A 25,916-nucleotide genomic window follows, 5' to 3' on the forward strand; every position below is an offset into this window, starting at 1 on the left:
CATGATCTTTTTTTATTTATCAGGGCAATTGCCTTTCTTCAGTCCTACAGTATCTTTCCCATTAAATAAGTGCCTGGTGCCCGACTGACTTTTCCAAGATCTCTCAGGGATGGCTGGTAGCATTACATCTGCCAGTTCTTTCAATCCCCAAGGCTGCAGTTCTTCTGGACCAGGCCACCTGAACTCATCAAGTACAGCTAGATGTTCTCTTAGTACCCCCCCTCTCTAGCTTGAGTAGCAACTCCCTATTAACCATCTTTGTTCTGTCCTTTCCACTTCAAAGGTAATTTTTCTTGGCAGAGCAAACAAGCGAAATATAAATTGGGCAGGTTTTCTGTCTCTGTTGTTAATTATCATCATCCTATCCATCCTCAGAAATATTACTATCTCTTTGATTTTTTTTAAATTTCCCCCCAATTAGATCTTGCATGAAGCCATCCCTTTGGGGCTTCCTGGTTTTTCTCACTACTCTAAGCTATAACTCTCCCATCTTATGGGGTGGTAAAATGATTCTTTGTTCAGCCTTACTTACCAAACCTTGCTTCCATCTTGTGTGTATGTCTCTACAGAAAAAAAAAGAAAAGAAAAGCCCTATTGGTTGGCATGTTCTCTGTTAATCTATATCAATGTGTTGAGATAATGTCTAATTTTCCCTCCTCATCAAAATCATTTTTCTTCATATCTTCAGAATTTCACTGTTGATAGTTTCTATCTCTCCTGGCCTGGCTTCCCCTATGGAATTTTAGCCCATAGGGTCCTACCTATCTTTCCTCTGAACCCTTGAAATCTGTTTTCTCAAAATCAAAGGTGCATGACTGGATTTCCTTTCATTCTCTATCACAAACTCTAAGATGAAATGTCCCCTTCTCAGAGTTCCCATCATGTCCACCCCATCAACGAGTTCAAGCCCGTTGGTTGGGAGTAGGTCAAGAATAGCATTCCCCCTGTTGGCTTCTCCACCTTTCAAAGGATGAAATTAGCATGGAAACAAATCAAGCATTTATTAGCTGTTCTACATTTGGAGGAGATCCAGCAGTTGTCTGGATAACTGAAGTCCTTTACCACTATGTTTCCCATGACTTGCCATGTTCAGTATTTGTCTCTCACACTCCTCAGTCTTTCCCTCTTTATGTGTAAATGGTCTGCAGAAATCTCCAATGACAATTATTCTGTTTCATTTCTGCCTCCATTGACCTCCACCATGCTTCACTCCTGGATTTCCTCATGAGGATACTTTCTTAAGATTTATAACCACTATTCCCCTTCCCCTCCCCCGACCATTACCTATCTTGTTCCTTCTGAATGAGCAACATCCTTCCAGAGCCATGCTCCAGCCATGGGGCCATCCAGCCAAGTCTCAGTGAGAGACTTGTACTCATTCCTCACTTCTGGCTTTTAGAACTTTTTATTTTCTTGAAAGCAAAGCTCAAGCTCTGCCTTCTAAATAAGGCCTTTCCTAATCCCTCCACTTGCTACTACTGTCTCCCTCAGATAGAAGCCTGCACTCAAGCAACACTCCCTAGTGAGGCCCAACCATATTAAAATGTTTTGGGGAAATATTTAACAAAATAAATAAAAATACAATAGAATATAAATAATGTTAACATGTGGTTTTCTAAGTCAATAGGCAACTGAGGGGTCCTTATTATACTTTGGTGGCCCTTTCTCTATTTGATTTTGACAGTACTGCTCTAGGCCTTCCATAATTACCTAAGTTGTTGTTTGAGGTATGGAACACCAATTGATGAAACTGAAGTGCAAAAAGAGGAAATGATTTGTACACAAACATCCAGGTATTAATAGTACAACTGAGAGTTGAACCCAAGTCCTATTTTTTTGGTGTATACTGAGAATAAAAAAGGATGAAGACTGAGTCAACTGCATTATATTTCCAATGTTGACTTGGGCAAAATAAACTAATTTTTTTAAATATTTTTTTTTATTTTTAGTATACCACACATGGTTCTACATAATTTTGAGTTCCAGATTTTCTCCCCTCCAAGACAGCATGGAATCTCATATAACTACCATGTATAACTTTGCATTGAATTAAATTATACACTAGTCAATTTGCGGAGAAGAATTGTGACCAATGGAATGAATCATGAGAAAGAAGAGATAGAACCAAAAAAAAAAACCCCAAAAACAAAAACAAAAGAGAAGAAAAAAGGCGAGCATGTAGTATGCCTCAATCTGCATTCAAACTTAACAGTTCTTTCTCTGGATGAAGATAGCATTCTCCATCGTGAGTCCCCTGGAGTTGTCCTTGCACCTTGCGTTGCTGAGAAGAGCGAAGTCTGTCAGCGCTGGTCCTCACGGAACCCGTATATCTGTGGTTGTGTACAATGTTCTCCTGGCTCTGCTCCGCTCACTCAGCATTATGTCGTGTAGGTTTTTCCAGGTTGTTACGAAGTCCGTATCATCCCCATTTCTTATGGCACAATAGTATTCCATTACCTTCATATACCACAGTTTGTTCAGCCATTCCCCAATTGATGGGCATCCCTTTGATTTCCAATTCTTGGCTACCACAAAGAGAGCTGATATAAATATCTTTGTACATATGGGTCCCTTTCCCTCTTGTGTGATTTCTTTGGGATACAACCCTAGAAGTGGTATTGCTGGGTCAAAAGGTACGAACATTCCTATGGCTCTTTGGGCACAGCTCCAAATTACTCTCCAAAATGGCTGGATCATCTCACAACTCCACCAGCAATGTAACAATGTTCCAATTTTCCCACATCCTCTCCAGCATTTATCATCCTCCTGCTTTGTTAAAATAGACTAATTTTTGAAGGAAAAACATCGCACAATTAAAAATAATATTTTAAAGAAAGTAATGTTTTAATGTTAAATAATGTCTTAAAGAAAAACATTTCCTGGGGCAGAGCCAAGATGGCAGCTGGAAATCCCTCCAAACACCTATAAAAATGGCTCTGAACAAATTCTAGAGCTGTGGAACCGACAAAATAGCAGAGGGAAACAGGTCTCCAGCCCAGGAGAGCCTGGATGGTTGCCAGGAAGGGTCTATCACATGGTGCTGGGAGTGGAGCACAGCCTAGCATGGGCCATGCCAGGACAGACCAGACCTGGAGTCAGCCGTCAGGGAAAAGGCCTTAGGGCTATGAGTCATTGAGCTGTGACAGTTACCAGATGTCCCAATCCACAAACGCCAAAGAGCAGGTTAGTGGGAAACTGTGGGATCAAGTTCAGAGCAGTCTGGCTACCAGCCCTTGGGGTGGCAGAGGAGGTGCAGTGGTGGCAGTGGCAGCAGCAGGAATCTCCTGAGGTTGCTCCCAGAGCTCCAGCATCAGCTGCTTCCCAAGTGCCTGGCTCACACAGTGGGTGGAATCTAGCTGTGGATCAGAGTGGGAGTGCAAGGAGCACTTTGTGGGCACAAAGGCAGGTTCTCTTGCTGTGCCTTGCTTGGATCTGCATTGCGATCCTGGTTGACAGTTCTTGGGGAAGGAGGAGCACTGCTGTGACAGAGCCTGGGCTGATAGTGGAGTAGAAGTAGCTCTGAAAACAGCAGTGCTTGGACCCTAAAGCTTTGGACAAAGTACCTAAAAAGCTCAAGGGTCAGTTAGTTGGCTGGGAACATGAACAGGCAGCAAAAATGAACTCAGACCCAAACTCAGACTCAAACTCAAACTCTAGATTCCTTTTTTGGTGACAAAGAAGATCAAAACATAAAGCCAGAAGAAATCAACAAAGTCAAAGAGCCTACATCAAAACCCTCCAAGAAAAATGCGAATTGGTCTCAGGCCATGGAAGAGCTCAAAAAGGATTTGGAAAAGCAAGTAAGAAAAATAGAGGAAAAATTGGGAAGAGAAATAAGAGTGATGCAAGAAAACCATGAAAAACAAGTCAATGACTTGCTAAAGGAGACCTAAAAAAATACTGAAGAAAATAGCACCTTAAAGAATAGACTAACCCAAATGTCAAAAGAGCTCCAAAAAGCCAATGAGGAGAAGAATGCCTTGAAAGGCAGAATTAGCCAAATGGAAACAGAGGTCCAAAAGACCACTGAAGAAAATACTACCTTAAAAATTAGATTGGAGCAAGTGGAAGCTAGTGACTTTATGAGAAACCAAGATACTATAAATCAGAACCAAAGGAATGAAAAAATGGAAGACAATGTGAAATATCTCATTGGAAAAACCACTGACCTGAAGAATAGATCCAGGAGAGATAATTTTAAAATTATTGGACTACCTGAAAACCATGATCAAAAAAGGAGCCTAGATATCATCTTTCAAGAAATTATCAAGGAGAACTGCCCTGATATTCTAGAGCCAGAGGGTTAAATAGAAATTGAAAGACTCCACCAATCGCCTCTTTAAAAAAATCCCAAAAAGAAAACTCCTAGGAATACTGTCGCCAAATTCCAGAGTTCCCAGGTCAAGGAGAAAATAATGCAAGCAGCCAGAAAGAAACAATTTGAATATTGTGGAAACACATTCAGAATAACACAAGATCTAGCAGCTTCTACATTAAGGGATCAAAGGGCTTAGAATATGATATTCCGGAAGTCAAAGGAGCGAGGATTAAAACCAAGAATCACCTACCCAGCAAAACTGAGTATAATGCTCCAAGGCAAAATATAGACTTTCAATAAAATAGAGGACTTTCAAGCTTTCTTAATGAAAAGACCAGAGCTGAATAGAAAATTTGACTTTCAAATACAAGAATCAGGAGAAGCATGAAAAGGTAAACAAGAAAGAGAATTCGCAAGGGACTTACTAAAGTTGAACTGTTTTGTTTACATTCCTACATGGAAAGATGATGTGTATAATTCATGAGACCTTTCTCAGAATTAGGGTAGTTGAAAGGAATATACATATATATAGACAGAGGGCACAGGGTGAATTGAATATGAAGGGATGAGATCTAAAAAAATGAAATAAATTTAAGAGGTGAGAGAGGAATATATTGAGAGGGCAAAAAGGTGAGATAGAATGGGGTAAATTATCTCACATAAAAGTGGCTAGAAAAAGAAGTTCTGTTGGAAGGGAAGAGGGGGCAGGTGAGGGGGAATGAGTGAATCTTGCTCTCATTGGATTCAACTTGAGGAGGGAATAACATACACACTCAAATGGGTATCTTACTCCACAGGAAAGTAAGGGGAAGGGGATAAAAAAGAGGGGGATGATAGAAGGGAGGGCAGATGGGGGAGGAGGTAATCAAAAGCAAACACTTTTGAAAAAGGGCAGGGTCAAGGGAGAAAATTGAATAAAGGGGGACAGGATGGGATGGAAGGAAATATAGCTAGCCTTTCACAATATGAGCATTGTGGAAGTGTTTTACATAATGATACAGGTGTGATCTATGTTGAATTGCTTGCCTTCCTGGGGAGGGTGGGTGGGAAGGGAAGAGGGGAGAGTATTTGGAACTCAAAGTTTTAAAAGCAGATGTTCAAAAAAAAATTTCTTTTTTGCATGCAGCTGGGAAAGAAGATATATAGGGAATGGGGCATAAAAATCTATCCTGCCCTATGAGAAAGTAAGAGGAAAGGGGATGGGGGGCGGAGTGCAGTGACAGAAGGGAGGGCTGAGTGGAGAACGAGGCAGTCAGAATATATGCCATCTTGGGATGGGGGGAGGGTAGAAATGGGGAGAAAATTTGTAACTCAAAAATCTTGTGGAAATCAATGTTGAGAACTTAAAATATTAAATAAAAATGATAAAATTCAAAAAAAAGAAGCTGCCATGATCCATCTTTGGTTCATGAAAGATGGCCAAATGACTGATCCTTTTATTAATTATCCACTATCAATAATTAATAAATGATTACCCAGAAAAAACAAAAACATTCCCCACTTAGAATTAAAGTGGTTAAAAATTCAAAATCACACATTTGCTTGTTTCATTTCAAAATAATTATGTGTCTTTGTCATTGAAGAAAAGATCCAGAATCCACAAGCTTATTGTTTTGGTTAAATAAAATAATATAAATTCTATTTGGGCCATTGTTGTCCTGCAAATACAACATGGCACCACCACCCCCATCTCCCTTAATTGGAGATGATTTCCCTCCCATTAATTTACTTTGAATAATAGGTTTAGCGCTGTAAAGAAACATAGAAGTTACAACCCCTCTGCAGGTTAACTTGTATAAGCGAAATAACTAGTTATTTTGAAGCCACAGGACAGAAGGGACATGGCTATCATGGATCATACAATCACAGACATAGAACTGGAAGAGACTTAGAGATCATCAGGCCCAATCCTCTTATTTTACAGATGAGGAAACTGAGGCCCATGTAAGTAAAATGACTTATGCAAGGTCACATGGGTAGTAAATGCCTGAGTTGGGATTTGAATCTAGGACCTTTGTCTCCAGAGCCCATTCCTCCCATAGTACCTTGCTGCCTTTGATGTAGCCTTCATCAGCCTAACACAATCAGCATTAGGGGAATATTTGAACTTACATCTTCTGACTGTAAATATAACTCTATTTCCACTTTGCCAAACAAGTCATTGGAAGAAGTTACTTAAATGATGATTTAAATTCCTTCAATCCTCCAAAGATCTAGGATTCCATGGGTGTGAGTTTTCCTTCCACCAACAGAGATTTCAATCCTTTCATGCCTTCCTTAGCTTCGTAGGTCTTCATGAGCTGATACGGCTGAAAATGTCATTGTCCTATGGCCAGCTTCATGATGAGCCCATCAGACAAGAGGTACATCTTCTGTCATAGGGTCTCCGACTCAGTGACCAAGTATGATCATTTCCCTAGTCAAGCTTCGACCACTGAGTCACCTCCACTCTGGGAAGATTTTGCTCTTGTTTAAACTAACTTTATTTAGTTGAAACCCACCCTGCTTTAAGGGCTGTAAGATTATAGCCATTGGTCATGGCAGAAGTCTAAATTGGCTGACTTTGGATGAGCCATGTCCTATGGTTGTGCCTACAGATTACTTAGCTATAAAATCAGAGGGTTGGACTAAAGTTTTTTTCCCAGCTCTGACATCTTGAGTCAATCCAGAAACCCAAACAAAGTATGAGTGTTTAGTCCTACCAGAAACAGGACAACCGTCAGACCATCTTGAGCTACTGCTTATGGGATGGGAACAAGGGGCCCTCCTTTGAACTTAATGCCCATGATTACAGTGGCAAATCCCTTAATACCCTGCCAGGATGAGACCCCTTAGCAAATGATTTGACATGTTTAAATGTATATTTAGCCCCAAAGACAGATTTCCAGCTATGGGGAGCATAAACTACACCAACTGTTGAAATCTGAGTTCTCCCTTGGGGACACTTCATTTTATTTTATTATGATTATTCTTTTAAATCAGCAAACCCTGTGGTCTCCTAATGAGAAAATGGGCTGAAAACTTACAACCTCATGAAAAAGCAAGAAAGAGGGATTTTGTTTCTCGTTGAATACAAGAAGCAAATTCACAGAGCGCACTCCCTGCTGTCATGGGGAGAGACCAATCAGCAAGATCCACTTTGGAGGGCCAGCTATCCATCAGCCTGTTTATAATTAGTAACACATTCTGGGACACATAGGGGAGAAGTCTCTGGGTTGGGCCTGCATTTTGGATACGTTGTAAGAAAAAGCAAAACAAAATAGCATTCCATGCTACTTTTAACTTTCAGAGGATCTGCCTAGAACTAAGCTAAAGAAAGTGACTCATTATCAAAGTAATCCCAGGATAAGAAAAGTAGAAATGCCCTTGGGGGCCACCTAACTCATGCAGTTCTTAATTTCTTGGGTGTCACAGAGCCCTTTGGCGGCCAATCCGGTAAAGCCTACATGCTTCTCTGAATAACGTTTTTAAATGCATTAAATACCACATAAGAAATTAATTATATTGAAATACAATTATCAAAATACGTATTTTAATGTTCATGGACCCCAGGTTAAGAAAGTCTGAATTATGCTAATTTACCATCACCCCCAACACACACACACACCTCTTCATTTTACAGAAAAACACAGGCCCAGAAAGGGAGGTGAATGAACAACTTAGGAACCATTAAGTCCTGACGTTTTACCTATAACTGTAGGCTTTACAAAAAGCTCATTCCATACCCTGGTCCTATTTGATCCTCACAGATAATGGTGAGGTGGGGGAGCTGTGAAGTATCAGTTCCATTTTACCATTGAAAAAATAGAATCACAGAATGCCAGACTTGAAGAAGCTCAGGTTATTGGGGTCAAGCCATACTGACCTGAGAATCATAGAATTATAAAGATTTAGAAATAATAATAAATTTAGAAAGGAACCTCATAGGTTTTCTAGTCCAACCCACTTAGTTTTTACCTTGTGTAAATGGTTATCTTCATCTGAAGACTTCCCAAAGGGGACCCCACTGCCTTCAAAGGCAGCTCTTTCCACTCCTGAACAGCAACAGTTATTATGTTCCTTATATACATCAAGTCAATATATTTCCATGTACTTTCAGCCATTATTCTTAATTCTGACCTCTAGGGCCAAACAATTTATACTAAAGTTGGTTTTTAGTGTTTTGGGGTTTTTTTTAAGTGATCACATTTTTAAATATTAATGGGAAAGTATAAAAGGTAACATGGCTTATAGCTTGAGGGTCAAGAGCAAGAAGCAAACTTGAGTTCAAACACTGTCACTATTTATAGCTATATCTATCTGATTGCTTACCGCCTCAGGGAGGGACGGAGAGACGGAATTCGAAACTCAAAACTTTTTTTAAAATGTTAACATGTAATTAGGGAAAAAATAAAGTATCACATATCAAAAAACAGAAAACCTGGCCCTGACACTTGCTGCCTGTGTGCTCTTGGTTAAGTCACTAAACCTCAGTATCTCCAAGCAATTCTTTAACATAATAAAGTCGTTGCCCATTCACATTGATAGAGGTGGTTTCCTCACACAAGAGGGGGTCTATATGCTAATAAAATCACAGATCTCAACAAGGCATATTGTCTGAGGGTCAGGAAAGTTAAGTGACTTTGCTCAATGTCATTTAAACTGGCCTCTCCAGACTCCAAATTTGTCTCCCTCTGAAGCATACCTCACACTGTTTTTCATTAATAACAGAGCAGAATACAAGAGAACACCACCAAGACACCAATGCATCCAATCAGCATAAAAATATATGGAAAGGAAGAGACAAACACTTCTGTACATGAGCAGATTTATTTTTTTACTTCCCCATCCGCTGACAAATAGAAGCTGATAAAAATGGTGGAAATTATTACGTTAGCTCACTCTGCAAAGACTCATTGAAATGAATATTTTATTTATAAAAAAAATTTACTTATAAAAAAACTCAAAATAAAAATTAAGCTGAGTCCATTCATGTAGTTTAAAAAGCCTACTCTCCCCTACCCCCACCCTTGTTTTCTAAGCTACATCACATATAAAAAAGAAACTCATAGAGATTCCAGATGCATTCCTGAATATTAAAAATAATTCTGACCCATAGGCAAGAACTGTTTTTTTTTTAACAAGCAAGAGTGTTATCTTTAATAGTGTGTTAAACACTGTAGGTCAAAGTTGTATTTCACTTCCATTGGGGTCCTTTGGACGTCCTTCTAGTCATTGCCATTTCTCATACATGACTGTAGATTGTACAATTGTTCAAGACAGTCAACGTTTCAATCCCCACCCCCCAAATAAACCATATTCAGTGGGTTTGCAATAACAGCATATAAAAGAACAAAGCAATAACCAAAGAGAACCAATGTGGCCTATAATTCCTTGGGGAATTATATAGACCAAAGACCTCCTCGTCATTCCGGCTTCTCATACATGACTGTAGATGGTACAATTGTTCAAGACAGTCAACATTTCAATCTCTGCCCCCCAAATAAACCAGATTCAGGGGGTTTACAATAATAGCATACAAAAGAACAAATCAATAACCAAAGAGAACCAATGTGGTCTATAATTCCTTGGGGAAAGTCTTCCACAAGAAGAGATAACAATTTTTCCTTGGCTCTGCTGAGGGCTCAGCATCTTGCCACTGGCAAGGCAGGAATCTCAGTTTGAAAGTTAAGTAACTGTAGTGGTTGGCTTGTATGCACACCCATTGGAAATGTACAGCCTGAAATTCTTTGGCAGCTGAAGACCATGTTTTTAGTCTATGCTCATTACCTGCATGGTCATGAAGGTAGAAGGAAGTTCCATTCCTTTCCTTTCACCCTGAGTGAGGATGAACATGATTCAACAACTTAAAGAAAGTAGGCCGTCTGCCATCAATCCCAAGGCACAGCCCTGGTATACATGAAGATGAAGTCCCACAGGAAAAATACACTTGCCCTGGGGTGGAAAGAATCCCAGGACAAACAAGGAGTACGTGTGCTGGTGTGCATTGTGTAGGTGTGTACGTCAGGTTCTGTATTAAATAACAGACAGAAGGTGCATTTTTTTAATAAAGCCAATGGGAAAGCTAACTGAAATGAACACGAAGAACATGGTCACCACTTTCAGCTAAACAGGCTTCAAAGGTCCAACGCAGATTTTTTGGTTCACAGTTTCCCTAAGAAAAATGATCATGTTTCACCTGCAGCTAAAAGGTCAAGATTGTTCAAGTACTATGGAAGATCTAAGCAAATGCTACATTGATTTGGGGAAAGAAGGGAGAGAGGAAGAATATTCTCAACATTCTAGACTCTTTCCTCCTTCCCTGTTCTCAAGTTTTCTGGCCCAGTTCATCTTCCATTTTTCCTCAGCTTTATTTGACCTGGAAAACATGGTTGTCCTTGAAACACCACAACAGCTTTATCCCTGGCTTGTAATTGCAAAGCCGCATCACCTAATGGATGCTTGGAATGGTCTGAACTCTTTGGAAAGCTTCCTGAGGTTGCCTTTTTGTAGGTGCTCTTCCAAGATCTCACATCTACTCCATGAAACCTGTGAGAAAAGAAAGATGGCGTGCATGTGAACGCAAGGAAATATAGCTGTGCCACGAGATTGGGAGCGCCTTGGGGTCAGGGACTGTCTTTTGCCTCTTTTGGTGTCCAAGGCACTTAGCACAGTGCCTGGCCCACAGGAGGTGCTTAATAAATGTTTAATGACTGATTGACTGAGAGAGGTGGTGAATATAAGGAATTCACTGAAATACCAGAAGGCTTTGTGAACAGGTTTTTGTTGATCAATCATTTCAGTCAGTTATGCCCCACTCTTTGTGACCCTGACTGGGGTTTTCTTGGCAAAGATACTAGAGTGGTTTGCCATTTCCTTCTCCTGCTCATTTACAGATCAGGAAACTGAGGCAAACAGGGTTAAGCAACTTGTCCAGGGTATAGGGTGAATAAACAGAACCAGGCAAAAAATATAAATAACTACAATAATATAAATATTTACATGCTTCTCCCATTAGCATGGAAGCTCCCTGAAGGCAGGGATTTTTTTTGGTGGTTTTGCCTCTCATTATCTTCAGTGCTTAGCTCTAGTGCTCAGATAGTTATTGACTGATTAATTCATGGACTGATTATCTCAGAAGTGCCTTCTAAAACAAGTTTCTGTTCTGGATCCCTTGGGCAGTCAGTCCACTGAAGCCTATGGAGCCCTTCTCAGAATCATGTTTTTAAACGCATAAAATAAAATACAAAGATTACAAAGGAAATCAATTATATTGAAATGCAATATTATCAGGATATTATTTTAAAATATTCATGCCGTCCCCTCCCCCCGAGCTTATGTGTAACCCAAGGCAAAGAACAGCTTCTTGGTGCTCCAGGCAAGTTACTAACTTACAGAAGAGATATAGAAAAGTCCCTCTATTCAAAGATGACCCTTCACTGAAGAACCCACAGGCAGAAATTAAAAAAAGAAAAAGAGGTAATAAACATGTCTGCACACACATGTACACATACATGCACACATACATAATCAATTCAGAATGGGTGTGTTGGGGAGGAAAAGGAAGGGAAATCTAGTCAAAATTCCAAATCCAACCCATCCCCTTGGTTTATGATGTGAAAGGCTTCTGTGTTCCCCAAGTTCCATCACTACCAGGCTATTCTCAATCTGTTTGGTGCCCAACGACAAAATAACAAAATCATGGTCCAGATGGCTCTAATTTCATCCATCACACCAAAGATGAAGGAAATAAAAGGAGCAACATGGTGCCCACGACACAGTCCTGAAACATTTGTTTGGTTTCCTAACGAGCACTTTTTGGCCCATTTTGATCTCAAAGAGTAATCGGTCTAAATTCTTTACTCTATATCATAGAAATGACTTAGGGACATATGATGAATCTATCATTGGAAACCAAAGGTAGGAGATCTTTTTTGTTATCTTGGTACTACTTTGGCAGCTGGTCTGGGGAAGCCAGACCCAGAGTAATATTTTTGAATATTTAAAATACTTAGGAAACCATGATAATGAATTAGAATTTATACATATGTGTACATGTGCACATGCATGTACTTGTGTGTATATGTTTGTAATGTTTTTTAAAACCCAAGTTTCAAAACCCTAGTTAAGAAGCCTTGATTGAGGGTCAGGGGACCAGGGGTTGGTGCCTGATGCTACTGTTGGCACCCTCCACATTATACTATTGTTCCCCCTTTTTTTCTCCTTCTCTATAGTTAGCAAAAAGTTCAACACTGAAAATTCATTTATGAAATAAATGCCATGTTTCCTAATTTCACAAATAACTACCCTGCAAATAAAACAGAAGAAAATAGAGAGCTCACTGACTGTGCGGCCATACAGCACTATCTATACAACAGCTTCTATAGCAACAATGATCATTTTATTGGAAAGCCCCTGATCCTTCTAGAATTGACAAGGAACCCATTTGTTAGGGACAAATATGATGCGCTATTCTGCTCTGGCTGGCAAGAAAGACAGCATATTGATCTCAATTATAAGCTGAAACAGAATGAGCAAGATCCGGGACACTGATATTACTTCTGAAACACTCTGTGCCATAAACAAGCTGATTCCATCTCATTAATATGATTATTATGGTGATTATCCTTATAGGTAACAAATATGAAAAGTACAAAGGATTTTATCAATAAATATCGACTTTTTGCATTTTGAAATTGTTATAGCATTGTAATAAATTCTTTAGTAGAATAAATGATGAGCTAATATACACGATGGATGACTAGACAGAGCATGTATTAAGCATTTACTATTTGTCAGGCTGGGATACATGCCCAGGTTACAAATATGAGCAAAAAAAGACAGTCTATACCCTCTAGGAATTTTATATTCTAATGGAAGAAGACAACATTTAAAAAGGCAAGGCTGGTAGAGAGGTCCTGAGAGGGAGGGGCAGTCCCAAGAATGAAGTGAGCATTGCTTGGGAGCCTTATGAAATAGTGGTCCAGACCAGGGACTTATCAATCAGCAGGGAGGGCCAAGGCCAGAGGCATCTCCCAAGTGAGAAAATGGTGGGCAGTGAGGTGGAGAAATCCAGAAAGTAAGGAATAAAACTATGTGGATAGTTTTAATGAAAAGTCAGGGATATTTTTAATGAAAAAGGGAAAGAGGATGGAGCTGCATAAAGTTTAGAAACCAGCATCATAATCTATAGACCAGAGGAAGTAGGAAAGTGTAACAACGCAAATACGTATGTATGTGCGTATGTGTATGCATGTATAAGTATCTGCATGTATGTATATAATTCAGCAGTATGTTGTGTCCAACAGAACCAGTAATGCTCAGAGGTCACAACTCTGACTAAAGTACAGTTATCCCTTCCACATCACAACCTTCCCTATCGCAGTTTTGATATATTGTGAATCAGCATAAGAAATTAAATGGGAATTTTGGGGGTGTTTCGAGGAAGCCACAGATGACACCAAAAAAGTATGGAAACTCAGAAATGCATAAAATAAACATACAGTATCGTTATAATATCAATATATTTTACCTTTTACTACTATAATAACTCAGACTTCTTCTCTGGTACAAACAGAAAGCCAAAATATGTTACATGGATTTTCTAGCTCTCGGGGGAGCCATACCCCTAACCCCTGTGATGTGGAAGGGTTTAGTTGTAATTTCTGGGTCTTTTCCACATACCTTTCAGGATATCATGGACCTCGATGGAAGCATCACTTTCCAGGCAATTGTACAGATTCCTGGCTGTTGCATTCTTCCGTTCCCTCTCCTGCCATTTCTTCAGCATTCTGAACTTGCAAACTGTAATGTCTTCACAATTTTCCTGAATGGCATCAATGTCAGCAATTTCTAATCCCAAGTTGGCAATGCCAAGTTGAATCCACTCCTTCCCAAACTTCCTAGCAAGAGTCATCAATTGCTTATCTGATAGAGCCTCCTTCTTGATGGGATCTAAAAACAGAAGATACTTTTAGCAATTAGTTCTGACTCCAGTCTGATCACTTAAAACCATTTATAATGAAAACAGACTCCCCTAAAGTCAGTCAATAAACAATTACTAAGTGGCTTATATGTGCCAAGCACTGTGCCAAGAGCTGAGGATATAAAGAAAGTCAAAAGTCTGTCCCTGCCTTCAAGGAACTTATAGTCTAATAAACAGGTTCCCAAAGTGGGTGATACCACCCCTGAGGGGGGGCACTGGAATGATGGGAAGGAGCAGTAGTAGCTTCAAGTGTAATTAGGGGACATCAAACACAAATAAGGGGGCAGTGGAAGCATAAGGAAAGAAGAGAAGAGAAGAAAATTTTGAAAAACAGTGGGTACATGTTTCATCTGTTGTGTAATAGAGTTAAAGTCATAGTGATTGCATCATTTTCCAGATAAACATATAAAATGCAAGATCAGTGGTAAAGTCTGCTGATATGTCTTAACAAGCAAGTGTTGGCCAGTGAGTGTTGTGCATTGTCGGGAAGCCCAGCATGCCTCAGCAAGAATATGTGCATGTAATGACTTGTTTACAATATGATCTTGTTTACAATATGATACTATATGGTTACATGACTCAATATTGCATCATTAAAATTTCAATGCAAGGGGAAAAAAACCCACAAATTTACAATAAATTATTAAATTTAAGATGCATCATTTTTTCAAAAAAATATTTTATATTTATTTTGAAATGACACAAATTTCAAAAAAAACTCTTAAAGGGTTAAAGAAAGTAGATTCCCATGGGGGTGCTGGGTAATTTTTTTTTAAACGGGAAAGGCAGGCCAAATAAGTTTGGGAACCTCTGGTCTACTGGATGAAATAACATGCAAACAAGATGTAACAAGATAAATAGGAAATAATCAACAGAGGGAAGACCCTAGCATTAAAGGGGACTGGGAAAGGAAGCTATCAAATGCTTTCATTGTGCTACAATGGGAAAAGCAGTAGACTGGGAGTGAGGAGTGCCTCTGATACCAGCTGTATAATCATTTTCTTGCCCTCAGTTTCCTCATTTGTAAAATGGGTTAATAACAGCACCCACTTCCTAATGTTACTGTGAGGATAAAACAAGATAACTGGATATAAATTCCTTTGCAAACTAAGGCACTAGATAAAACGTTGGCTGATATTTTCCAGACTCTACAGAATGTTGGCTTGCCAACCTTACGTTGAAGTGATAGGGAGATAGAAGAACGAACTGAAAGCTGGCAAAGCATCCATTTTATAGTCAAGGAAACTGAGGTCCAGCAAGGTTAAATCACTTGCCCAAGGCAATCGATGAATAAACATTTAGTAAGCCCTACTATGTATCACTGGTTCTCTGCTAAGTGCTGGGGATACAAAAAGAGGCAGAAGACCACCCACCCTCAAGGACCTTACAATCTAACAGGGGAGACAAGAAGCAAACAAAGATATACAAAGCAAGCTCTACACAGGATAAATAGGAAGTAATTAACAGAGGTAAGGCGCTGGGATTAAGAGGGGCTGGAGAAGGCTTCCTGCAGAAGGTGGGACTAAAAAGTGGGACTTAAAAGAAGCCAAGAAGGTTAGTAGGCAGAGCAGAGGAGGCGGAGGGTTCCAGACATGTGGGAAGGCCGGTGAGAATGCCCAGAACTGATAATAAAGTAAAATGACAATTCTACCTAAATTAAATTATTTATTCAGTTCCATGCCAATCAAACTACCAAAAATTATTTTATAGAGCTAGAAAAAAATAGTAACAAAATTCATCCAGAAGAACAAAAGGTCTAGAATATCAAGGGAATTAATGAAAAGAAATGCAAGGGAAGGTGGCCTAGCCACACTAGATCCAAAACTGCATTATAAAGTAGCAATCATCAAAACTACTTGGTACTAGCTAAAAAATAGAGTGGTGGATCAGTGGAATAAGTTAGGTACACAAGACACAGTAGTTAATAACTATAGTAATCAACTGTTTGATAAAGACAAAAACTCCAGCTTCTGGGATAAGAACTCACTATTTGAAAAAAACTTCTGAGAAAACTAGAAAACAGTATGGCAGAAACTAGGCATAGACCAACATCTTATACCATATACCAAGATAAGGTCAAAATGGGTACATAATTTAGACATAAAAGGTAAAACTATAAGCAAATTAGGAGAGCAAGGAATAGTTTACCTGTCAGATCTATGGAGAAGGGATAAATTTATGACCAAACAAGAGATAGAGAATATAAGAAATGCAAAATGGATAATTTTGATTACATTAAATTAAAAAGTTTTTGCACAAACAAGGCCAATGCAGCCAAGATTAGAAGAGAAGCAGAAAGCTGGGAAAGAATTTTTACAGCCAACGTCTCTGACAAAGGCCTCATTTCTAAAATATATAGAGAACTGAGTTAAATTTATAAGAATACAAGTCATTTTCCAATTGATAGTCAAAGGATATAAACAGGCAGTTTTCAGTTGAAAAAAATTAAAGCTATCTATAATCATATGAAAAAATGCTCTAAGTCACTATGGATTAGAGAAATACAAATTAAATGATCTCTGAGGTACCACATCACACCTATCAGATTGGCTAACATGACAAAACAAGAAAATGATAAATGTTGGAGAAGATGTGGGAAAATTAGAAGACTAATGCATTTTTAGTAGAGTTGTGAACTGATCCAAGCATTCTGGAGAGCAGTTTGAAACTATGCCCAGAGGGCTATAAAATGTGCATATTCTTTGATCCAGCAATTCCACTACTAGGTCTGTAGCTCAGAGAGATCATAAAAAAAGGAAAAGGATTCACATGTACAAAAATATTTATAGCAGCTCTTTTTGTGATGGCAAAGAATTCAAAATTGAGGGGACGTCCATCAATTGGGGAATGGCAGAACAAGTTGTGGTATAGTGAGTAGGCAGATTTCAGAAAAACCTGGAAAGACTTGCATGAACTGATGCTGAGTGAAGTGAGCAGAACCAGGAGAACATTGTACATAGTAACAGCAACATTGTGCAATGACTGACTTTGTTAGACTTAGCTCTTTTGAGCAAGGCAATGATCTAAGACAATTCCAAAAGACCCATGATGGAAAATGAGGGGGGGAGGCAGGGAAGACTGCCCAGAGGTGAAAGATGGAGCTGTTTGTTTATGGAACACTCAAGAGGTCAAGCAGTGCCACTGGATTAAAGCATGTAGAAGGGAGGAAGTAAGAGGTAAGAAGACCAGGTTATAAATGGCTTTGAATGCCAACCAGACAATGTTATAGTTGACCCTAAAGGCAAAACGAAGCCAGTGGAGTTTATCGAGTAGGATATGGCATGATCAGACTGCACTTTAGGAAGAGTACTTTAGGGGCTGAATGGAGGATGGACTGAAAAGGGTAGAGACTTGAAGCAGGCAGACCACCCCCCCCCCCACAGCTATTAGAATAGCTTCAGGGATGGGGAACCTGCAGCCTCAAGGCCACATGTGGCCCTCTAGATCCTCAAGTGCGGCCCTTTGACGGAATCCAAACTTCACAGAACAAAGGAATTTTGGATTCAGTGAAAGGATTTCTTCTGTGAAGTTTGGGGCCACACTTAAGGACCTAGAAGGTCACATGTGGCCTTCAGGCCCTGGTCCAGGCAATGAGGGTCTGCACCAGGGTGGGGGCAAGGGGAATACTGGGGAGATGCTGCAGAGGTGAAATCCACCAGAGACACAGCAGAGGTGAAATCTATAAGAGCTACTGCAGAGGTGAAATGTACAAGAGAAGCTGCAAGGGGGGGGGGGGCGTGAAATCAACAAGAGATGCTGCAGATGTGAAATCTACAAGAGATGCTACAGAGGTGAAATCAACAGGCCTTGGCAACAGCTTTGGTATGGGAGGAGGAATCCAGGCTGACTCTTAGGTTGGGCGCCAGAGGGACTTTGAGGATAATGCTGCCCTCTATAGTGATAGGGAAAACGGGAAGGGGTGTGGGGGAAGGGGGCGGGGAGAATTAGGGGGAAAAATAATGAGTTCCATTTTTAACATGTTGACTTTAAAATGGACATCTGGTTTGAGATGTCTAAGCAGGAGTTGGAGTTGTGAGACTGGAGGTCAGCAAAGAAAATTGGGGTGGAAGAGGTAAAATTTAAGAATCATCATCACAGAGATGATAATTAAATCCATGGGAGCTAATGAGACCAGTAAGTAAAGTAATATAGAGGAAGAAGAGAAGAGGGCCCAGGACAGAACCCTGAGGGATACCTTTCTATAGAAGGTATGATCTGGAAAACCTAGCAAAGGGGACAGAGTAGGAGTGGTCAGAGAGGTAGAAGGAGAACCTGGAGGGAGAAGTTTTCCAAAAACCTGGAGAAAAGAGAGTATCAAGGAGAAGAGAGTGATCAACAGAGAGGTCAAGGAGGATAGAGAAAAAGTGGCAGACCAGGGGTCCACCTCCAGATTCTCCCAGTCTTCCCATAACTGTAAAATAAAATTGCCATGAAAACAAAAACCCCAAACTCTCCAATGATGATGACATTCAATAAAATCACTCTTTTCATTTGCATTGAATTATTTGATTAGGGAAAAATAAGAATGAGCTCAAAAGAATTAACTAAAAAAGAAAACTCTTCAATGTGTCCCTTTCTCCCCAAGCATTTCCAACTGCCTGCTGCTGCCTCTTTCTGTCTTGTATGGAGACATTAGCACCGCTGGGGATCAAGATAGCCGAGTTCTTGTCTCCACTGGGCCATTAGCAAAACACATTTCCACATTAAAAGAGGATCTTCCTGTGGAAGAATGTGAGGATTCACAGGAAAACAATGGTAATATTCTTTGTATTCCTGCAAATAGTACTACTAACTTAGAAGAAAATAGAGATTTCCCAAAGATCTTGAAAGAATGACAAATTGAAACGAATCTCAAGACGCAGTATGGTCTAGTGAAAAGAGTCTTGCTCTGGAATCACAGGACTTGGGTTCAAATGCTGCCTCTGATGATTATTAGCTGTGTGATGATGGGAAAGTCATGTAGCTTCCCTGATCCTCAGTTTCCCCATTTGTAAAATGAGGGGGCTGGACTAGATGGCCACTGAGGCCTCTTCCAGCTCTAGATCTGGGATCCAATAAACTTGAGATAGTATGACAGTGGCCTACAAAGCATGGAGAAGATTGGGAAAAAATCTTTCAGAATAATAGCTCACATTTTACATAGTGCTTTAAGGTTTGCAAAGTGTTTTACAAACATTACATGTGTGTTACATAGTATATAGTCTATGTTACATTTGTGCTAAACATCGAGGTACTACACATGAGTTCTATATATATCACGATACATGTTTTATGTCTGTATGTTGTGTCACACGTGTGATTGTTATCCCATATGATCACAACAACCCTGTGAGGTAGGTGCTATTAGCATCATCCACATTTTACAAATGAGGAAACAGAGTCTAAAATAGAGTCTTAGGAGGATGAGTGACTTGCCCAGGATCACAGAAAAAGAAATAGTCTGAGATAGAATTTGAACTCAGCCTGTCCCAGCTCCAGCGGCTAGGTGGCGCAGTACAGTGTTGGGCCTGGACTCAGGAAGACTCCTCTTTCGGAGTTCACATCTAGCCTCAGACACTTACTAGCTGTGTGACTCCGGGCAAGTCACTTAAGTAGAACCCCCTTTGCCTCAGTTTCCCCATCTGTAAAACGAGATGGAGAAGGAAATGGCAAACCCCTCCAAGTATCTTCGCCAAGAAACCCCAAAAAGGGGGCACGAAGAGGTGGATATGATTAAAATAACTGAGCAACAACAAAAGCCCTGCAGGAGCAATGGACGGATTTTCTCCGACACTCATGGAAATGACGATGTAAGATATGTATGTAAGGGATGGAACAAACTCACTGTCCCAAGGCCAGCCAATCAGTCTGCTGAGAGGCCACCTGCTCTGTGTAACCAGAGGAGCACATGAGATTCAAGAGACTTAAGCTGGGGTCCTAAAACTTATTTTTAAAAAAATATTTTAATAATTATATTTAATGTAATTTTATAACTCTCTACATTTTATTTTACACATTTGAAAACATTACTCTGAGAAGGGGCCCCTAGCTTTCAGCACTCTGCTGACAAAGGGATTGATGACACTAAAAACAATAAGAATCCCTAGGGGCAGTTAGGTGGAGCACTGGCCCTGGAGTCTGGAGTCAGGAGGACATGAGTTCAAATCTGGCCCCAGACACTTGACACTTACTGCTTGTGTGACCCTGGTCAAGTCACTTAACCCCGACTGCCTCACCCCGCCAAAAAAGGAATAAGAATCTCCGTACTAGAGAATCTTGAAAGTCTCTCCCAGCTGTGGAACACCATGATTCAAAGAATGCCATGGTGAAGGAGGCAAGTATCATCATGGCAACCTTTCTTTCAGATACACAGCTCCGGTAGTCTTCCTTGCATTTATTAATATTCCCAGCATTTGCCACAGTGCCTGGCCCAGAGTACACGCTAAATAAATGCTTGTTCACTTCATAGCCAAAGGATATTTAGAACATCACTTTCCTTAAAACCCAAGTTCTAACCCAGTGACTCAAGGGGATGCACCTTCCTTGGGGCTGCAGCATGAAAAGGAAGCAAAATCAGACAATCCCTAGCACTGATATCTTGGAGAAAACTATCCCTGAATGGGAACTTAAGTTGGGAAGGAAGATGGGCATCTGCCCCACTGCCAAGCTTCCTCAGGCGATCTCGGTCAATGGTCTGAAAAGACGAGCAATAAAAGATGACACAGTGCCCTCTAGCGGCTCCTTAATTCTCATCAAGCAAACTCATTCTTCAACCTGGGACATTTGCAAGAATGATCAAAACAACATTAGTCCATTAATGACCAAGGCTGGCCTCAAAGAAGAAGTAGGAAAATCTGCCTCCCATCTAAGCCTTTGCAGAAGCGCGAGAAACCGCAGAAAACATCAGACTTGAGGGGGGGGTGTTTGGGTTTATGGAGCTTTTTTTCTTCTTTTTTCCTTTCTTTATAGTTTATGATAAGGGCTGGCTCTGTGTGAGGGGTTGGGGGAGGAAGACAATGGGAAATATAGGTGATATCAAATCAAACTCTATTAACAAAATTGATTCTAAATACCACTAGTGAAAAATCACTTTCACTTATATGTATATAAATAATGTCTACTTTAGCAACTTCAGAGCCAGAAGACCTAGAATCACATCCCACCTCACACACACACAGACAGGCTGCGTGACCTTGGACAAGTCCCTTTACCTGCCTGTTCTCTTCCTGTCTTTCTGTCTCTGTTTGTCTCCATCTCTCTACCCGCCACCACCACCCCCATTAGTAGAAAGAGATTCATTATGTGTGATCTGCCTCCATATGCGGTTTGCATATATAGGGATATACCTGCACATAAATACACATACACCTAGACATGCACGCACATGAATACACATGTGTGTACATGCACACATACATACAGGGTTCCAAAAGTCTTAATGCTGTCTTAAGCTTTAATTGCTATCAAAACTGCACTAAAGCTTTTAGGACAGTGTGTGTGTGTGTGTGTGTGTGTGTGTGTGTGTGTGTGTGTAATGGATCTGTGAGCTTCCTGTTAGGGGTCTCCCGGTGAGGAAACCCCTCCAGCAATGTGGCTCATACCTGCTCTGAAGCTTCTTAAAGAGAATTACCAGGGGAGTGGAGCCAGTTAAATGATTTGCCAGGGGCACACTGCCAGTATGTGGCAAAGATGGCATTTTAACCCAAGTCATTATGATTTAAGGGCCTTCTCTGTATTCGCTGTGCCCTGACATCTCCTGGCTGTGGGGTCAGACCCCAGGGTGCCTGATGTAGAGCTGGGAGCCCACCTAGCAGAAACCCCTCACTTTACGGTTAAAGACAACGAAGCCCGCCGAGGGTCAGTGACTTGTCCAGGGCTACACTGGCAGTGACCACTAAAAATGGAGTTTGAACCCAGGTGCTCCACTTCCAAATTCAGGATTCTTCCCACTGAACCATACTGCCTCAAAGCCCTGGGTTCAAGATCCAGTTCTTCCACTTTCCATCTATTGAAAGTCTTACCAACTCTGACCCATCAAAATGGGGATAATATCCGTGCCTTCCCTACCTCACAGTGTTGGCATGGGGACCCAATCGGACAACATACATAAGGCACTTCCTCACCACCAACCCAGGGCCCCCAAGGCTCCCTCCTCCTCTAGAGAATGCCAGGGTTGTGCTGGATAAGCTTCAAGTCCCTTCTGTTCTAAAACACTTATGTCCCCAAACTGGGGGAGCAAATACAAAACTGAGACATAGTTTTCATAATTTCATTTCATTGCTATTTATACCAATAATTTTAACATTGTAATTTAGTCTTATTTGTACTAATTGGGGTAATTTCTAACTTCTAAAAGCCCCAAAAGGAGGAGCAGAAATAACTTTCCTGGGTGAAATTTTAACAAACAAATTTAGATAGAAATTAGAAAGAACTGTTTTAGCTGCCTGGTCAACAATTGATTTTTTTTTCCAAATACCAGGATTATCTCATTTTAACTTCTGAGAAACTTTGGGCATCGAGAGCATTAATTACTGTTAATACACAGTCGAGAAGTTAGAGAAGAGCTGTATACCTAGGCCTTCTGAGCCCAGGAGTACATTTTTCAATGAGTCAGGCAATAATTTCTCAAACTGTGTTACACTGTCCCAGAAAGGCTGATGAGCTGTTTCTAAAATGTTACTCATATTTTGATTAGTAAATAAAACCACCTCCCCCCCAAAAAAACTTAGCAAATACCTATTATGTGCCAGACACACCCACTATGTACATGGCTAGGTACTGTGGGGTATAGAGGGATGCAAAGTTGAATATAAGCTCCTTGAGGGCAAGGACAAATTCATTTTTATCTTTTCATTTCTGGTGCCTACATAGGGTCTGCAAGGCACTCTGGAATAATGATGATGATGATGATAGTGATGGTGGTGGTGGTGGTGGTGGTGGTCATGGTGGTGGTGGTGATGATGGTGATGATGGTGATGATGGTGGTGGTGATGGTGGTGATGGTGGTGATGATGATAGTGATGGTGCTGATGGTGGTGATGGTGGTGATGGTAGTGATGGTGGTGGTGGTGGTGGTGGTGGTGGTGATGGTGGTGATGGTGGTGATGGTAATGATGAGGTGATGGTGATGATGATGGTGATGGTGATGATGGTGGTGATGGTAGTGATGGTGGTGGTGGTGGTGATGGTGGTGATGGTGGTGATGGTGGTGATGGTGATGATGATAGTGATGGTGGTGATGGTGATGATGGTGATGATAGGGTTAGGGTATGTTAAGGTTTGCAAAGCACTTTCCATATGAATTTCTTTTGGTTCTCACAACAACCCTGGGAGTTAGATGGTACTATAATTCCCATTTTACAGATAAAGAAACTGAGGCTGAGAGAGGTTAAGTGACTTGCCCAGGGTCACAGCACCAGTGAGTGTCTGAAGCCAGAACTGAATTCATGTCTTACTGATTTCAGGTCTGGCAATCTATCTACTATACCTGGGGTTATGCTAGAGCGAGCTCAGACTGGGAAGCTGAACCTTAAATTTTCAGTGTGAGCATTTACACCTCAGAAATTGGCAATTGCTACAAATCAGGGCTTGATTTGTTTTACTGATTGTCTAGATTTAATAAAGCAATTATTCTGTATCATGGTTCCTTATATACATCTTTTCCTGATTAGAACAGAATAAAATCTGATTAAGTGGGCCACTAGGTAGCGCCATTGCACACAGAGTACCGAGTTCAAATGTAGCCTCAGACACTTACTAGCTGTGTGACTCTGGGCAACTCACTTAATTCTGTTTGCCTCCGTTTTGTTATCTGTAAAATGAGCTAGAGAAGGTAGTGCCAAACCACTCCAATATCTTTGCCAAGAAAACCCAAATGAACACAAAGAGTCAGACACAACTGAAAAGACTGAATAAGTGCCATAGGAGAGATACTAAGAAAGAGCCTGGGAAACTCAAAGTGGAGAGTTGGGGGTGGGTAGGGGAAGAGCGAGAAAGAGGAAATGAGAACTTCTGAGGGGATTGGGGGGTGAGAGAAGGCTTCCTGAAAAGGTAGCATTTGAGATGGGCAGACTTTCAACAGACGGAGTCACAGAAGCACAAGGGCAGAGTTTGCTCAGGGGACTGGCAAGAGGCTCTGTCTGGCAAGAAGGCACAGCCTGGTGGGTGCCATGGTGAGCAAACTGGGGCAATCTTGTGGAGGGTCTAGAATCCCAAGCTGAGGAGCTCAGATTTTATTCAGGGTCAGTGGGTAGGGTGGTTGTGGGAGGCGCTGACAGGTTTGGTGTGGGGAGAGAATACAGTCAGATCAATGTTCTAGGAAGGTTACTGAGGCAGAAGTGGGAAAGGCAGCCTGAGAGCAAGAGAGAAATTGCAGGCAAGAAGAGCAGGTAAGTGATCACTAGGCTGCTGGTGTGAGAACAATCACTGAAACCCAACAACCCATTTTACACACCTGAAGTATCAATCTGCTTCATTCTTTTCACGTAATTCTCTCCTTCAGGTAAACTGTCGCTTATTTTCCGCCTTCTGTTAACTAAAGATAGGATAAAACAAATGACCTTTAATTTTTTGTTTCATCTTCAACCCTCCCCCCACCCTTCTTCCTCCCAAAACAAAAAAAAAGAGCCAATATTCAGACAGAAACAAATTACAGAATGATTCAAGAGAATTTCTAGAAGGTGTTTCCCCCAACTCAACAGATATTTCAAATGCTTTAGTATTAGGGCAGGAGATCAAAAACTATGGAGGATGGCAGAATAGGTATAAATCTGCTGATTTGGGGTTTTCAGCATGCCATGCCCCATAAATGCCAATCATGGTAACTTACGGTTTGTGCCATTTTTCTGAATGTTCTGGTTCTGATCATGTTGGACCCAGTCACCTGTTAAAACACTGCAAGATGAATATCTTTGGAAGGGAAATAAAAGGTATTTTGGAGAGGAGCTGGGGAACCAGGGGATGCTGGGGCAATGGAAGTAATAATCATATGCTCCCAAGAGAATAACAATCAGGGCTTGATTTGCTTTTGCTGGTTTGTAGGCAGGATGTCCAGGAAACCTACCACTGGATTTCCACCATGGGGTATTTCTCGAACACAGCTGGCCTTGGGTTGCTCTCTGCAGAAGCAGCAAGTCATCACTGTGTTCTGTGCACAGTGGGCCCTTCATCAATGTCTGTGGAATGGAACTGAGTGACTATGGGCATCCCACTCGCCCTGTGGCATTTTCCTCATCTAGCTCTCCATGGACCTCTCCTTGATTTTAGACCTGTTACCCCAAAACTTAAGACCACACTCTCTGGCCCAGCCTCTGGATCTGATGTTTTGTGTAGTTCAGGGTTTGACCTTTGAACTGGCTTGATTCCAAAATGGAAAGTTATACTTGAAACGCTCTAGGAGCTTCTCAATTGCTTCTCAGCAGTCAGTCCCATGCTAATTTCTGGCATAGTTCCCATGGGCTAATCTGCTTCCCCACTATGGCCCCTTCCTGTAGGGGCAAGGATACCATATGGTAGCTGGATTTGTGATCTGGAACTAAGATCAGCAGCAGGTTTTGGAACAGATCTCCTACCACATTCTTCCTTTCCGGAAGCTTCCCTCAAAACCAACTCCCTTATCCATAATCCTACAATTGTTTTTACCTCTCACATGGAACT

At 40.9% G+C, this 25,916-nt stretch overlaps 1 protein-coding gene across 1 annotated transcript in view; it reads right to left on the reverse strand.

Moving 5' to 3' along the window:
- Nucleotides 1-9,111: 9,111 nt before the first annotated feature.
- LOC118849185 overlaps nt 9,112-25,916 on the reverse strand; it is a 53,938-nt gene continuing 37,133 nt past the window's right edge. The window contains exons 14-17 of the mRNA XM_036758259.1: nt 25,090-25,143; nt 24,715-24,795; nt 13,982-14,251; nt 9,112-10,846 (exon numbers count right to left, since the gene is read on the reverse strand). Of these exons, the coding sequence (XP_036614154.1) occupies nt 10,833-10,846; nt 13,982-14,251; nt 24,715-24,795; nt 25,090-25,143 (419 nt within the window). The 3' untranslated portion in view covers nt 9,112-10,832. The remainder of the gene's footprint in view (nt 10,847-13,981; nt 14,252-24,714; nt 24,796-25,089; nt 25,144-25,916) is intronic.

Source organism: Trichosurus vulpecula, chromosome 4, assembly GCF_011100635.1.
Source record: "Trichosurus vulpecula isolate mTriVul1 chromosome 4, mTriVul1.pri, whole genome shotgun sequence".
Taxonomy (NCBI): domain Eukaryota; kingdom Metazoa; phylum Chordata; class Mammalia; order Diprotodontia; family Phalangeridae; genus Trichosurus; species Trichosurus vulpecula.